The sequence below is a fragment of the Anomaloglossus baeobatrachus genome, chromosome 2 (assembly GCF_048569485.1).
Source record: "Anomaloglossus baeobatrachus isolate aAnoBae1 chromosome 2, aAnoBae1.hap1, whole genome shotgun sequence".
NCBI lineage: Eukaryota > Metazoa > Chordata > Amphibia > Anura > Aromobatidae > Anomaloglossus > Anomaloglossus baeobatrachus.
Window position 1 is genome coordinate 670,224,924 of NC_134354.1, and position 14,735 is coordinate 670,239,658.

The window sequence follows — 14,735 nt, forward strand, 5'->3', positions numbered from 1 at the left end:
AGTTCCCGGGCCTGACACATGTCTTCTATCGTTTTTTCCCGGTAAACCTTCTCCGCCATCTCGTTTGAATGCGCCAAGTACCGGGCGAAGAGGCGCTTCTCAGCGTCGGTATAATGCGGCAGAGTCCATGTTTCGCATACTCTTCGTACCGTTCGGCTGGTTACGAGCGGCAGCTTGTAGCTGTGGAGCAAGACGACAGAATAAGTACATAATTTCCGCCCTGGTTTAAAAACTGGCTCAGTGAGAAGCTCACCTTAAGTGGTATTGCCGGAGGTTGCTCGAAGGACACCGTATACGCTGACCGCTAGCCGATACGAAGAATGCCTGCTCCGCGGCACAGCTCCTGGTGAAGTGCGGCCTGATTGTTTCGGCATAAATCGTAAACCACTGAAAAAAAAATCAATTAAGCGCCTGGCGCAAGACGGAATGGGTCAAACGGGGTTCGCAAGCCCTAAATGTGTTGCCTTACCGACTCTTCTTGCTCCGAGAGCACAAATGCGGCTACTTGTTTCGAAGCGACTTTATGCTCCTTAACGCCGATAATAGTGTAGCGCAGTCCGCGGTGGATGTATTCCGTCCTCTCGTTCCACTCTGCAATCTGTTATAGGAGAACGTTAGAAAAACCCCTGATCTACAGCACCGGACCGCGCAGGTCTGGACCCTACTTACCGTCATGTTCTGTACAACGCATGGCCTCTGTAGGTGCTGCAATATTAAGAGTGCCTGGAGATAACGGGTCACTTCTGAGTCGGCTGTATTCACTCTCCGTCTTTCAATTCCACGTATTCGGGCAAGAAATGACGGTTTTGCCACCTCCAATAGCCGGCGGCATTCTTCCGGTGTCTTCGTAGGGCGCATTAGTGCGTCGTACCGCTTGCAAACAATTTCTCGACACGTCCCCTTGTATAATATCTTTTGGAGGTCAGTTGTAGAGCTCATGAAGATCTCACAGGCACGATAAAGTTGCGGCCTAGATATGCTTAAATTTGTTGCATTCATATGATACGAGGTAAATCTTCGTACGTGTTTAAGCATTACCAGCGCTGTTGCCTTCGTGAGCGGCAAGCTACACAGCTTGGTAAAAAAATCGTTCGTCTTGGCGGGTCTTCGTAGGTACTCGAGGCTAACGGTTCTGGGGTTCACGTAGTAAAGAAATCTGGCGATATTTGAGACCTCTGCCTTCCAACCCCGTGTCTGAAGGGTACCCTTCAGGTACTGTGCGTACTCCCTAAGCATGGGGTGGTTAGCGGAGTGGCGTTTGTACAGGCCAGCGGCTCTTGAAGCTGTGCGGCTCGGTATCCTCCATTGCGTGTCCCGCTCCCTTTGTGTACTAGCATCTGGGGCCTCCCCGTCGGATAGATGTTCAGACATGTTAGCGGTAATTTCTGCTTCCGGGCCCGGTCCCTCCCTTTGTGTACTAGCATCTGGGGCCTCCCCGTCGGATAGATGTTCAGACATGTTAGCGGTAATTTCTGCCTCCGGGCCCGGTCCCTCCGAGTCGTCAGCGGATAGAACAGGGAGCGGGTCATGTTCAACCTGTGAATCCCGTTCCTGCTGACTTTGATGCGGCATCTCGTCTGTTGCGGTCTCTCCCCCACTAACGGATACAGATGGTGTATGTATGGAGTCCAAACGCGGCTTGCCTGTCACCAAAAATCCGCGTTGTTCCAAAAAAAACACTACCTCGTCCAGGGATGCGAGAGGCTTGAGGTCGCAAAATTGAACGGTAGTACCTTTTCCTGCAACTCGGTCTAGACAGCGCTTCGCCGAGGTCAACGCCTCTTCTATCTCGGAGTCGGTCAGTCTCCGCATGCAAACCCTTCGCAGGTGGGTAGACAGATATTTGCTTGCCGTATGACAAACGGGGCACGTGAGGGCTGTACGCCGGTGGCTGAAACGAGAGAAAAAAAAAATACATTTTTCAGACTTCCGAGATCTGACCGGCGTCGGCAGCCCCCTGTATCCGAAAAGGGCTCCAGGCAATCTCGCCAGAGAGTCCTTGGGACTTTGAATAATTTTCAACATTTTCAGACTTCCGTAGTCAGCGAGCGCTGACTATGCCGGAGGACTCCCGAGCCGCGGACTGTTTTTCGCGCATGTCCCGCTGGTGCCTGGGCCCCGAGGGTACGTTCTCGGGCCAAAACGCATCGATATCGCGTGTGCGTTTCTTTGTCCGGGGGACCCCAGACTGCCATCCGAACGCGTGGAAGTCGAGCCCGGATTGTTTTTCGCGCATGCCCCGCTGACACCCACGGAGCTCAAAGGGGAACCCCGCGTTGGCATGCCTGGGCCCCTAGGGCCACGAGGGAAAGTTCACAGGCAAAAACGCATCGAAATCGCGTGTGCGTTTTCTTTGTTTTTTTGTCCGGGGGGCCCCCGGGCGAATTCTGGACTTATTCCCCCCGTGATTTGGATAAAACCTGAACATTTTCAGGCCCCCGCGACCTTCCGGAGGTGCCGGGGCCCCCAGGAGCCCGAGCGGGGCCCCGGGCACTCTTGCCCGACTGCCCTCGGCGCTTGGATGAAAGCTGGAAAATTTCAGGCTCCTGCGACCTTCCGGAGGTGCCGGGACCCCGACCTTCCGGAGGTGCAGGGACCCCGGAGGTGCAGGTGGGTAGACAGATATTTGCTTGCCGTATGACAAACGGGGCACGTGAGGGCTGTACGCCGGTGGCTAAAGCGAGAGGCGCTACATGTTATTTTAAGGCATTCAGATAATTTTAGTTGGTCATACATCGCAGTTTACTTACGGTTCCATCGTTAGCGGGATCACATAGCGGTGTACGGCGTCCTGTTTGACCGACTAGCTGTGGCTGCACTCGTGTTATCGGTCCTTGGCGTCCGCACCTGTTCGGTTGATCACCTGGGCGTGTCTTTGATGAGTCATCCACTGGGCTGCCATCCGTACGCGTGCGTGGAAGTCGAGCGTCCGCACCTGTTCGGTTGATCACCTGGGTGTGTCTTTGTTGAGTCATCCACTGGGCCGCCATTCGTACGCATGGAAGTCGAGCGTCCGCACCCGTTCGGGTGATCAGCAGGTACGTGCTTTCTTTGTTGCGGTAACTACGGGGCTGCCAACTACGGGGCTGCCATCCACGGGGCTGCCATCCACGGGGCTGCCATCCACTGGGCTGCCATCCACTGGGCTGCCATCCGTATGGGTGAAAGTCACCAACAGCGGTGCTAACTGGATCCTATCCTGTGTGATGTCTGCAGAGCTGTGTATCTAATCCTATCCTGTGTGATACTGTCTGCTGAGTTGTGTATCTAATCCAATCCTGTGTGATACTCCTGCTGTCCTTGGTGACACTTTAGACATTATGGTGATCAACAAAATGGCTCTGCACTGTGTCCCTACATGTCATCCTCTGTTATCTGTTGTGAACACTCAGATTAGGAGGGGGAGGCTGTAATGTGAGCTTTTTTTACAGTGGGATTTCTGTAGGATTTCAGCAGCTGCTCCCCCTAGTGTTTAACAGTGGAAAATATCAAACTTTTTAATTTTTTTTTTATATTTTGCTCAATTAAAAACAAATAATAATATTTAAACAAAACATTAAAACATTATTACTTCACATTTTTTCAGTTATTGAATTTTTTTTTTACGATACCTTCCCTTTAAATAGTTGTTATTAAGATTGGTTATGAAGGAATCCAATTGTTTTGGGGAGCCTTTCCACACAAACAGGATATCATCTATATATTTTTCTTCCAACTAAGCACTTTATCAATGTCTTTGATGGGGTTGCTTCAAAAAAAATATTGCATTCCCATGGCCCCTTAAAAAAAGAATTGCATATGAAGAGACACAGGATGCCCCTATCACTGTACCTTGTAATTGTGTGATTTCTGAAGGTGAAGCAACTGTGTGTCAGAATATTTTCAAGCAAAATCAAAAGGAGTTCTCCTATTGATGGTTCAATATTGCTGGACTGAAAGAACCAAGCAAACGCCTTTAATCCATCTGTGGGCCGAAGAATGGATGTATACAGAGACTCCATGTCAGCTCTCACCAACATCATGTGTCGTTCAATGTGCAGTTGATCAAATCTGCAGTGTGATATATGACGGCAATATGGTGATGAAGTTTGCTCTGATCAGAATACTTTTAAAAAAAGAATCTCATGAGCTGTATCAAAGATTTAGAGATTTTGGTTATGGTCACAGACAGATTTGCTGTGGATATAGCACACTAAATTAACTCCTAGAAATCAGCTACTTTATGATGATCCGTCTGAAAAAATTCTTTAAAAGGAGGAGGACAATGCCGGTCTGGTTACAACGTTTAACAACCAATGTGTCGATGTAAATACTTTTATGCCCAAAACTATTCTAGGAGTGATACATTTATTGGCTAACCAGAAAAATATCTTTGCCAGCTTTCAGAGTAGAGATGAGCAAACCTGTTAGATAAAGCTTTGCCAAGTTCAAATTCGGTTCGAGCCTTAGTCTGTTTGGTTTGGGCTCGGTAACCCAGGCACTTTCCCCAAAAGTCAGCAATGTTTGGTTTTGCTTGATTACTGATCATTAGGGACGGGCGAACCCGAACTGTAAAATTCGGTGTCCGTAACTAACACATGGTGTTCGTGCACATGACCACGAACACGAACTTTCTGGGACGTTCGTGTAACCGTTCGGTTCCAGAAGCTTTTTAAAAAAAAGCATGTTATTAAAAAAAACAAACATTCTGATCATATTTACAGGTCCCGCGATGTCCTGCAGACTCTGCCTCCCAGCGCCTCTGCTTCTGCGTCCGTCCGATCATTGCTGTTCCCCCCGGTAAGCAACTGTGGCTAAAAGGACCTCCCGTGACCATGATGTCATACCCATGCGACCAGTCACATGTGAATGTTGTATTACCTCACTGGCTACAGACTGGTCACGTGAGTATGACGTCATCACAGGTCCTGGCGTGCCGTGATGCGAGTGTCATCGCATCACGGCGCACAATCTCCCGACGGCAGTGGGTCAGCTGCATGTATTTCCATGCAGCTGAGGTGCTGCTGTCGGGAGAGTGGGGTGATGCAATGCGAGACGCAAGTGCAATCATCCCCTCACTGTCAGCCTCTGCTTCATCGCCCTGTCCAGAGCAATGTAGCAGACCTGACATAGCGCTCTGTGCTTCTCACTATGTATAGACACTGTCTGTGCACAGTGATGAAGCAGAGTTGACAATGCGCTTTGCTGCTCACTGTGTATAGACTGTGTCTGTGCACAGTGATGAAGCAGAGTTGACATTGCTGTCCCAGTGGATTACGTCGGACTAAGGATTTTTTTTATTTCTAAATGTTTTTTGTTTTATTTTTAATAAAAAAAATTCTCTGTGTTGTGTTCTTTTACTGTTTCCTAGAAATTCATGGTGACCATGTCTATTTTGGCGTGACACTATGAATTTCGGGCTTAATACCATCTGAGAATACAAAGCTGGTATTAACCCCTTTATTATCCAGTGAGCCACCGCCATCACGGCCGCTGGACGAGCCGGGTAAAGCACCTGGAAATGGCGCTAATAAACAATGCGCCATTTCCAGGGGCGGCTGCGGGCTGCGGAGAATCCCAGCTTCCAGCTGCCTGGCTTTACCTGACTGGCGATCAAAATACAGCATGCATTTTTGTTAAAATTATTTTTTTAAATAAAAAAAAAATAACGGGCTTCCCTGTATTTTGATTGCCAGCCAAGGTAACGCCAGGCAGATGGGGGTGGCAACCCGTAGCCGTCTGCTTTATATGCGTTGAGAATCAAAAATACCGTGGAGCGCTACCTCATTTTTTTTTAATGATTTATTTATTTTTACAGTACTGTGATGTCAGGCAATCAAAATACGGGGAAGCCCCTTTTTTTTAGTTATTTAAATAAATAAAAAAAAAATGCGTGGGCGTCCGCTGCATTTTTTGTATTGCTAGTTAAGGGTAATCCATGCAGCTACTGGCTGCTAAACCTCACTGCTTGGTGTTACCTTCACTGTCAATGTTAAATCCATGTAAGCTTCTTTTTTTTTTCTTTTTAAGTTTTTTTGCCAAAAAACTAAAAAAAAAAAAAAAAATGACGTGGGCTTCGCCATATTTTTGTATTCTAGCCAGGTACAGCAGGCAGGTACGGGCTGCCCATAACCCCCAGCTGCCTATTTGTACCCGGCTTGGAACTAAAAATATAGGGAAGCCCTTTTATTAATTATTTCATGAATTTCATGAAATAATTAAAAAAAACACGACATGGGCTTCGCCCCATTTTTGTGTCCAGCCAGGTACAACTAGGCAGCTGGGGATTGAAATACGCAGAGCAGGTTGGCCCAAACTTTCTGGGCCCCCCCGTTGTGAATTGCAGTCCGCAGCCGCCCCAGAAAATAGCGCTTTCATAGAAGCGCCACCTTCTGGCGCTGTATCCAACTCTTAAAGTGGCCCTTCTGACGGGTGGCATGCTGGGTAATAAGGGTTTAATACTAGCTTTGTTTTACCAGCTAGTATTAAGCCAGAGATTCAGTTTGACCTGGCCATTAAGAATCTCCAATAAAGGGTTAAAAAAAAAAGACACCACACAGAGAAAAAATACTTTATTAGAATTAAATACACAGACACACTTAGAGACTCCATGTTTATTACTCCCTCTCACCACTCCACGATCCTGGTCTTCTGTTTTCTTTCTCATTCAAGCCATGCAGCTCTGTTACATCGACAGCACTGCATGGGAGGAAGAACACTTCTGCTCCCTGCGCTGTCTATTCACTCAGTGATCAGAGGCTGCGGGTTGGTAAGCGGTGACATCACTGCTGCCACCGTTGCAATAGTAATCTGACAGGCGGGTTACTATACCAACGGTGATCTCCGATCACCTGATTTCCGGCGCCGCTATTCACCGGCTGTGGCAGCCAATCCCTGCATGTGGGCTGACTCTGTAAAGAGCGCCGACATGCAGGTACCTGGAGCCAGGCATGTGCCCGAGCATCTCGCCAGTGCACAGAACTCGTTGAGTATACTGAGTATGGAGATGCTCAGGCGATCACCGCATACTGGCAAGACGCACTGACTGGACCTAGCATGACGTCATAGCCATGTGACCAGTCTGTAGCCAATGAGATAATACACGTGACTGGTCACATGCTATGACGTCACAGAAGGTCCTATCATCAGTTCTGGTTACCGGGAGGGCACAGCGATGAGAAGCGGTGGGAGACAGAGTCTGCAGGACGCGTCGCAGGACCTGAAAGTATAATGACAATGTTTATTAACTATATTCTGTATTTTACAGCCCCCCGCCCATTAACATAACTGTAAAGTCCAAGTTCGGTGTTCGGACGCAAGTTCGCGTTATATCAGAACCCGAATGCGAAGTTTACAAAACGTTCGGGCGAGTCTCCCGAACACCGAACATCGGGGGGTTCGCCCGTCCCTACTGATCATGTTTTTAAAAACTGCTTTTGTAATAACATGTTATGCTTTTTGGATAGGATTGTGGTGCTGTATGATAAATGGGGGATGCCTTTAATGAGTGGAGGGGGTGGAGACTCAGGAGAAGCCAAAAGGTGCGTGGAGCCCTTTTTTTTTCTAACTTTATTTGCAGATGTTCCTGCAGTCAATTACGGTGCAGCAAATATCCACAAAGTTCAGACATAAAGGCTTGTGTCATTGGCTGCCTAAGTTACATGTCTGTCTGCAGATAAAATGTGGACATGCAGCATAGGCACCATTTTGTGAATGTGAAACAATAGGGAAGGTGCTGCTGCTAGACAATTAGCTTTGCTTGTTTAATGATAGGTAGTTGAGAGTGTAGAGTAGGGACATGCAGTGTAGGGAAAGGTGTGTGCCACAAATCGGCATTTAATGATAGAAATAGGGATTGCTACTTGTCAGTGCCTGCTAAAGACATGCCAGTGAAGGATCTAAATAGGTATTGTTACTTATTACTGCCTGCTCCAAATTAGCAAGTGAACCACATTTCTAAGTATTGTTAGTTAGTACTGCCTGCTGTAAATTTGCTAGTGAACTAGAAGGCCTTGGCAGTTTTCACTGCCTGCTCAAAATTACGCAGTGAACCTCCACTTGTGACAATTATGGGTGGCTGCAGGCTGCTATTTTTAGGCTGGGTGGCAATAACCATGGCTTTCCTTCGCCTGAGAATATTAGCCCTCAGCTGTCGCCTTTATCATGCCTGGGTATCAAAATTGAGGGGGACCGCAATCAGTTTTTTAAAATTATTTATTTAAATAAATAAATTTTTATAAAAGCCAAAAGGGGTCCCTCTTATTTTGATACACAGCCAAGATAAGCAAATGGCTGGGAGCTGCAACCTGTAGCTGCATGCTTCATCTCTGCTGGGTATCATAATATGGGGGAACACTATGCCAATTTTTTTTATTTATTTTTACACCACTATAGATATGCAGACAGCGCGTGTGAAACAAAGCAATCAGACATGCTGTCACACAGGGTGGAAGCGCGGTCTGACTGCAATCAGAGACACCGGGACTGCCGGTCGGTGAAGAAGCAGTGATTATGTATGAAGATAATGAGTGGCCCTGAAATTAGTGTTACAGCCATGCGGGGGACTCGGTAAATATAACGCTCCTGCTTATCTTTACTTTCTTTTCCTTTCTTTTGTTTTTTTTTAATTACCCAGGTGGCTCAATCCGGAGAGTTATATGGAGTTCCCTGAGAACTCTGGTGTATGGATACTAGGTATCTGGTGCGGATCCCCAATTTTACAGTCTGGGTTTGCTCATCTCTAATAATATCCCAAAAGCATGTACCTGCAACTGCCAGCTGTCCTCAGGTGGAGAATGTATGTGTCGAATATTGGAACAATGACGCAAGTTAAAAAATTATTTTAACCAGCGCACACATTTTAGCATTTTGGTGGGTAAACAGTTGTGTTTAAGTTTCAGGATCAAGGAGCATTTTTTTTTTTTTAACAGAAAAAAAAATAAAAAAAATTGGTTTACACATTTCAATAGCACAGAAGTAGTATATCACAATTGTATTAGTCCTTTTTACATCCCTATGCCTTGTGCTATATACAGTACTGACCAAATGTTTGGACACACCTTCTCATTCAAAGAGTTTTCTTTATTTTCAGGACTCTGAAAATTGTAGATTCACATTGAAGGCATCAAAACTATGAATTAAAACATGTGGAATGAAATACTTAAAAAAGTGTGAAACAAATGAAAATATGTCTTATATTATAGGTTCTTCAAAGTAGCCACCTTTTGCTTTGATTACTGCTTTGCACACTCTTGGCATTCTCTTGATGAGCTTTAAGAGGTAGTCATCGGAAATGGTTTTCCAACAGTCTTGAAGGAGTTTCCAGAGATGCTTAGCACTTGTTGGCCCTTTTGCCTTCACTCTGCGGTCCAGCTCACCCCAAACCATCTCGATTGGGTTCAGGTCTGGTGACTGTGGAGACCAGATCATCTGGTGTATCCCCCCATCACTCTCCTTCTTAGTCAAATAGCCCTTACACAGCCTGGAGGTGTGTTTGGGGTCATTGTCCTGTTGAAACATAAATGATGGTCCAACTAAATGCAAACCGGATGGAATAGCATGCCGCTGCAAGATGCTGTGGTATGCATGCTGGTTCTGTATGCCTTCAATTTTGAATAAATCCCCAACAGTGTCACCAGCAAAGCACCTCCACACCATCACACCTCCTCCTCCATGCTTCACGGTGGGAACCAGCCATGTAGAGTCCATCCGTTCACCTTTTCTACAACGACACGGTGGTTGGATCCAAAGATCTCAAATTTGGACTCATCAGACCAAAAGCACAGATTTCCACTGGTCTAATGTCCATTCCTTGTGTTCTTTAGCTCAAACAAGTATCTTCTGCTTGCTGCCTGTCCTTAGCAGTGGTTTCCTAGCAGCTATTTTACCATGAAGGCCTACTGCACAAAGTCTCCTCTTAACAGTTGTTCTAGAGATGAGGTGTGTCCAAACTTTTGGTCTGTACAGTATATCTGCCCAATTGGACCATAGAGGACTGGAGTAAGGTAATCTTCTCTGATGAGTCTAATTTTCAGCTTTGCCCAACACCTGGTCGTCGAATGGTTAGACCTGGAGAGGGGTACTAGCCACAGTGTCTTGCATCTACTGTGAAATTTGGTGGAGGATCAGTGATGATCTGGGGATGCTTCAGCGAGGCTGGAATTTGGCAGATTAAACTTTGCGAAGGACGTATGAATCAAGCCGCATACAAGGTTATCTTGGAAAAACAGTTGCTTACTTCTGCTCAGGCAAAGTTCCCTAACTCTCAGGACTGTTTTTTCCAGCAGTACAATGCGGCATGCCACACAGGTAGGTCAATCAATGTGTGGATGAAAGACCGCATCATCAAAACTCTGTCATGGCCAGCAAAATCTCCAGACCTGAACCCCATTGAAAACCTCTGGAATGGAATCAAGAGGAAGATGGATAGTCACAAGCCATCAAACAAAGAAGAACTGCTTAATTCTTAAGGGCGCTTTACACGCAGCGACATTGCTAGCGATGTCGCTCGTGAAAGCACCCGCCCCCGTCATTTGTGCGTCACGGGCAAATCGCTGCCCGTGGCGCTCAATATCGCTAGGCCACGTAACATGTACTTACCTTCCTAGCGACGTCGCTGTGGGCGGCAAACAATCTCTTTCTTAAGGGGGAGGTTCGTGCGCCGTCACAGCGACGTCACACAGCGGCCCGCCAATAGAAGCGGAGGGGCAGAGACCAGCCGCATTAATGACAAGCCCACCTCGTTGCCGGCAGGACGCAGGTACGTTGTTGTTTGTCATTCCTGGGGTGTCACACGTAGCGATGTGTGCTGCCTCAGGAACGACGAACAACCTGTGTCCATCACCAGCAACGATTTTTGGAAAATGAACGACGTTGTCAACGATCAACGATTAGGTGAGTATTTTTGACCGTTAACACTCGCTCGTAGGTGTTACACGCAACGGCGTCGCTAACGAGGCCGGATGTGCGTCACGAATTCCGTGACCCCGATGACATATCGTTAGATACGTCGTTGCATGTAACGGGGCCTTTAAATTTTTGCACCAGGAGTGGCAAAAGGTCACCCAAAAGCAGTTTGAAAGACTGGTGGAAAGCATGCCAAGAAGCATGAAAGCTATGATGAAAAATCATGGTTATTCCACAAAATATTGATTTCTGAACTCTTCCTGAGTTAAAACATTAGTATTGATGTTTCTAAATGATTATGAACTTGTTTTCTTTGCATTATTTGAAGTCTGAAAGGACTGCATTTTTTTTGTTATTTTGACCATTTCTCATTTCCAGAAAATAAATACAAAATTTATTGCATGGAAATATGGAGACGTTGTCAATAGTTTATAGAAAAAGAGAACAATTTACATTTCACTCAAAAATATACCTACAAATAGAAAATCAGAAAAACTGAAAATTTTGCAGTTGTCTCTATATACAGTATATATATATATATATTTTTTTTTTGGGCTAATCATCACAAATCAAAGCGCAGAGTGTTCGACTTTGCAAGAAATGACAAATTTCAGGAAGTTAATCTCAAACTTGATCTTCCATGGATCAATCTATTCATTCTGGTATTAATACTTTTCCAGTGTACGGCGTCCAACTAACCATGATAAATGTTAAATAAATGGAAAATGTATCACCTGTACACTAGATTAATTTTCCATGTGACTTGTCCTAGTATGCCACTAGCTCAACAGGACAGACTTATTGTTTATAGTACATAGGCCAATTATAATACTGTAAAATCTATTTTATGGTGACAACAATTAACAGATTCTGTTGTACAAAGTCATTGAGTACCTGTGTTTTTCATTTCAACACTTTTCATTACAATCTTTTATAAAAGCAAAGATATTACCTTGAACACTTAGTGACAAGTTTTCATTAAAGATAAAAGAAAATCAATAGAGAAAATGATGTTAATTCATTCAATACATAAATATCACTAAAAATGAGTAACGGGATTTTCCATTACAAAAATGTCACCAAAGGCAGCTAATGTGATACAATAACAAATGTACTTATACTTACCAAATATATCCTGAAATGCTGCCACCCTGTTGCTCCTCGCTGTTTTTTTTTGTTTACTTGGCTGAGTGTTGATCTGACCGCTGCAGCTAGTCACTGGTCTCAGTTTTGTACAGTATGAGACCGCTAGTTACCTGTTATTGCAGTGGTCACATGTATAGACCGACATATCATTGCTGCAAGCATGTAAACAAAGACCAATAAAACCATCAGAACAATACACCAGGATACACCAAATGAGTAAAAGTTCTTTTCTCATTAGCTCTTGGCCAAATTTTCTATGAATTTGGAAAATCCATTTCAAAATTGATTCAATTGATTGTAGCAGTGAAGGATGTAACCTTCTATATATTCATGTTATCTTATCTACAATATATCACAACAGTAGTACACCCCACATATTTTTGTAAATATTTTATTACATCTTTTCATGGGACAACACTGAAGATACTGTATAACACTTTGATACAATGTAATGTAGTGAGTGTACAGTTTGCATATCTAAACAGGCTGGCAACAAAAGTGAGTAAACCCCTAAGTGAAAATGGCCAAATAGTGTCAAAAGTGTAAATATTTTGTGTGGCCTCCATTATTTTCAAGTATTGCCTTAACACTTTTGGGCATGGAGCTCACTAGAGCTTCACAGGAGCCACTGAAATCCTCTTCCATCCTCCATGATTACATCACGGAGCTAGTGGATGTTAGAGACCTTGCTCTCCTCCACCCTACGTTGAGGATGCGCCACAGATGCTCAATAGGGGATAGGTCTGGAAACATGCTTGGCCAGTCCAGCACCTTTACCCTCAGTTTCTTTAGCAAGGCAGTGGTTGTCTTGGAGATGTGTTTGGGTTTGTTATGTTGGAATACTGCCCTGCGGTCCAGTTTCTGGGGGGAGGGCATCATGCTCTACTTCAGTATGTCACAGTACATGTTGGCAGTCATGGTTCCCTCAATGAACTGTAGCTCCCCACAGCCGGTAGCACTCATGCAGCCCCAAACCATGACACTCCCACCACCATGCTTAACGGTAAACAAGACACACTTGTCTTTGTACTCCTCACCTGGTTGCTGCCACTTGTGCTTGACCTAATCTGAACCAAATAAGTTTAGCTTGGTCTCATCAGACCACAGGACATGGTTTCAGTAATCCCTTTTCTTAGTCTGTTTGGCTTTAGCAAATTGTTTGTGGGCTTTCTTGTCATTATCTTTAGAAGAGGCTTCCTTCTGGGATAACAGTCATGCAGACCAATTTGATGCAGTCTAACCTCTGCAGCAATGCTGCACCACTCATACATCTATTTTGAAAAGATAACCTCTGGAAATGACGCTGAGCATGTGCACTCAACTTCCTTGTTTGACCACGGAGAAGTCTGTTCTCAGTGAACATGTCTTATAAACAGCTGTATGGTCTTGGCCACTGTGCTGCAGCTCAGTGTCAGGGTGTTGAGAATCTTTTTATAGCCTAGGCCATCTTTATGTAGAGCAACAATTCTTTTTTTCAGATCAAAGTATTCTTTCCCATTTTGAACTTCCAGTAACCAGTATAAGAGTGTGAGCGATAATGCCAAATTTAACACAACTGCTCCCCAATCACACCTGAGACCTAGCAACACTAATGAGTCACATGACACTGGTGAGGGAAAATGGCAATTGGTCCCAATTTGCCATTTTCACTTGGAGTGTACTCACTTTTGTTGCCTGGCTGTGTTAAGTTATTTAGCGGGCAAAACAAATTTACACTGTTATACAAGCTGTACACTGACTACTTTACATTGTATCAAAGTGTCATATGTTCAGTGTTGTTCCATGAAAAGATATAATAAATAAATTGTGATATACTGTATATACATTTGCATCATTAACTCTATTGATTTGAAGGACTGGTCCATTTCTAGGTCAGTAGTCTTGGCTGATGGATTGGAGACTTGTGAATCTCTTAACTTCAGGAATCCACAATGCGGCTTTTGACTAATCGGGCTGGTGCAACATCATTTGAGAGTCACACTGCAATGATGACTTTAGCCAACTCAGCTAGTCGAAAGCTGCACAGAGGATCCCATAAGTTAAGATATTGGTGATCTTCCCATGCAGTGGCCAGCGAGTACTAACCTAGCCAACAGACCGGAGTCCCACAAATGGATCCACCCAGCTCTATTATTAGCGATTACATTATTTTTTTAATTACCTAATTTCTTTAAATTTAAGGGCTAAGTATACAAACCCTAATCATACAGTCATGAGATTTTCTCTTCCATATGCCACCTTTATTATCAAGAAGTGGAGGCAGAAGGAGTAGAGTAAAGCCATTAGATGGCGATCAGCGAAATGATGCTTTGGCCGATCATTCAGTCAAGAGCAATCTCGGCCAACTCTCCCATATACAGGACGGCTCATTCAGGCAAGCGCTGCTGTGTTATCTATCAGAAACCCGCCAGTGGATTATCTCAGGGAGAACAATGTGATCGCAGTTCAAAATCTGACATGTGCGATAGACATCTCTCCTGGTCAGTCAGCTACCGTCCACAAACACTTTAGACCGTTGTCAAAACCCATCTATATCAGTTTGTTCAGCCGATATTAGTCTCTAAGGTGTATGGGGGCGTTAACATATCACAGTGGGGTAGATTTATCAATACAGTCCAATTCTTAGGCCCCTTCACATGTCCATGTTTTCGGTACGTATCACGTCTGTTTCCATATGTACCAGAGACCAGGACACACGTAGACCC

The 14,735-nt window shown here is 44.9% G+C and overlaps 1 protein-coding gene across 1 annotated transcript in view; it reads right to left on the bottom strand.

Moving 5' to 3' along the window:
- The window catches only part of LOC142289952 (uncharacterized), a 1,627-nt gene extending 55 nt beyond the window's left edge, over window positions 1–1,572 (bottom strand). Inside the window, exons 1-4 of the mRNA XM_075333896.1 lie at window positions 670–1,572; window positions 470–598; window positions 254–387; window positions 1–180 (exon numbers count right to left, since the gene is read on the bottom strand). The exon at window positions 1–180 is cut by the window's left edge and continues 55 nt beyond it. Of these exons, the coding sequence (XP_075190011.1) occupies window positions 1–180; window positions 254–387; window positions 470–598; window positions 670–1,572 (1,346 nt within the window). The remainder of the gene's footprint in view (window positions 181–253; window positions 388–469; window positions 599–669) is intronic.
- Window positions 1,573–14,735: the final 13,163 nt, after the last annotated feature.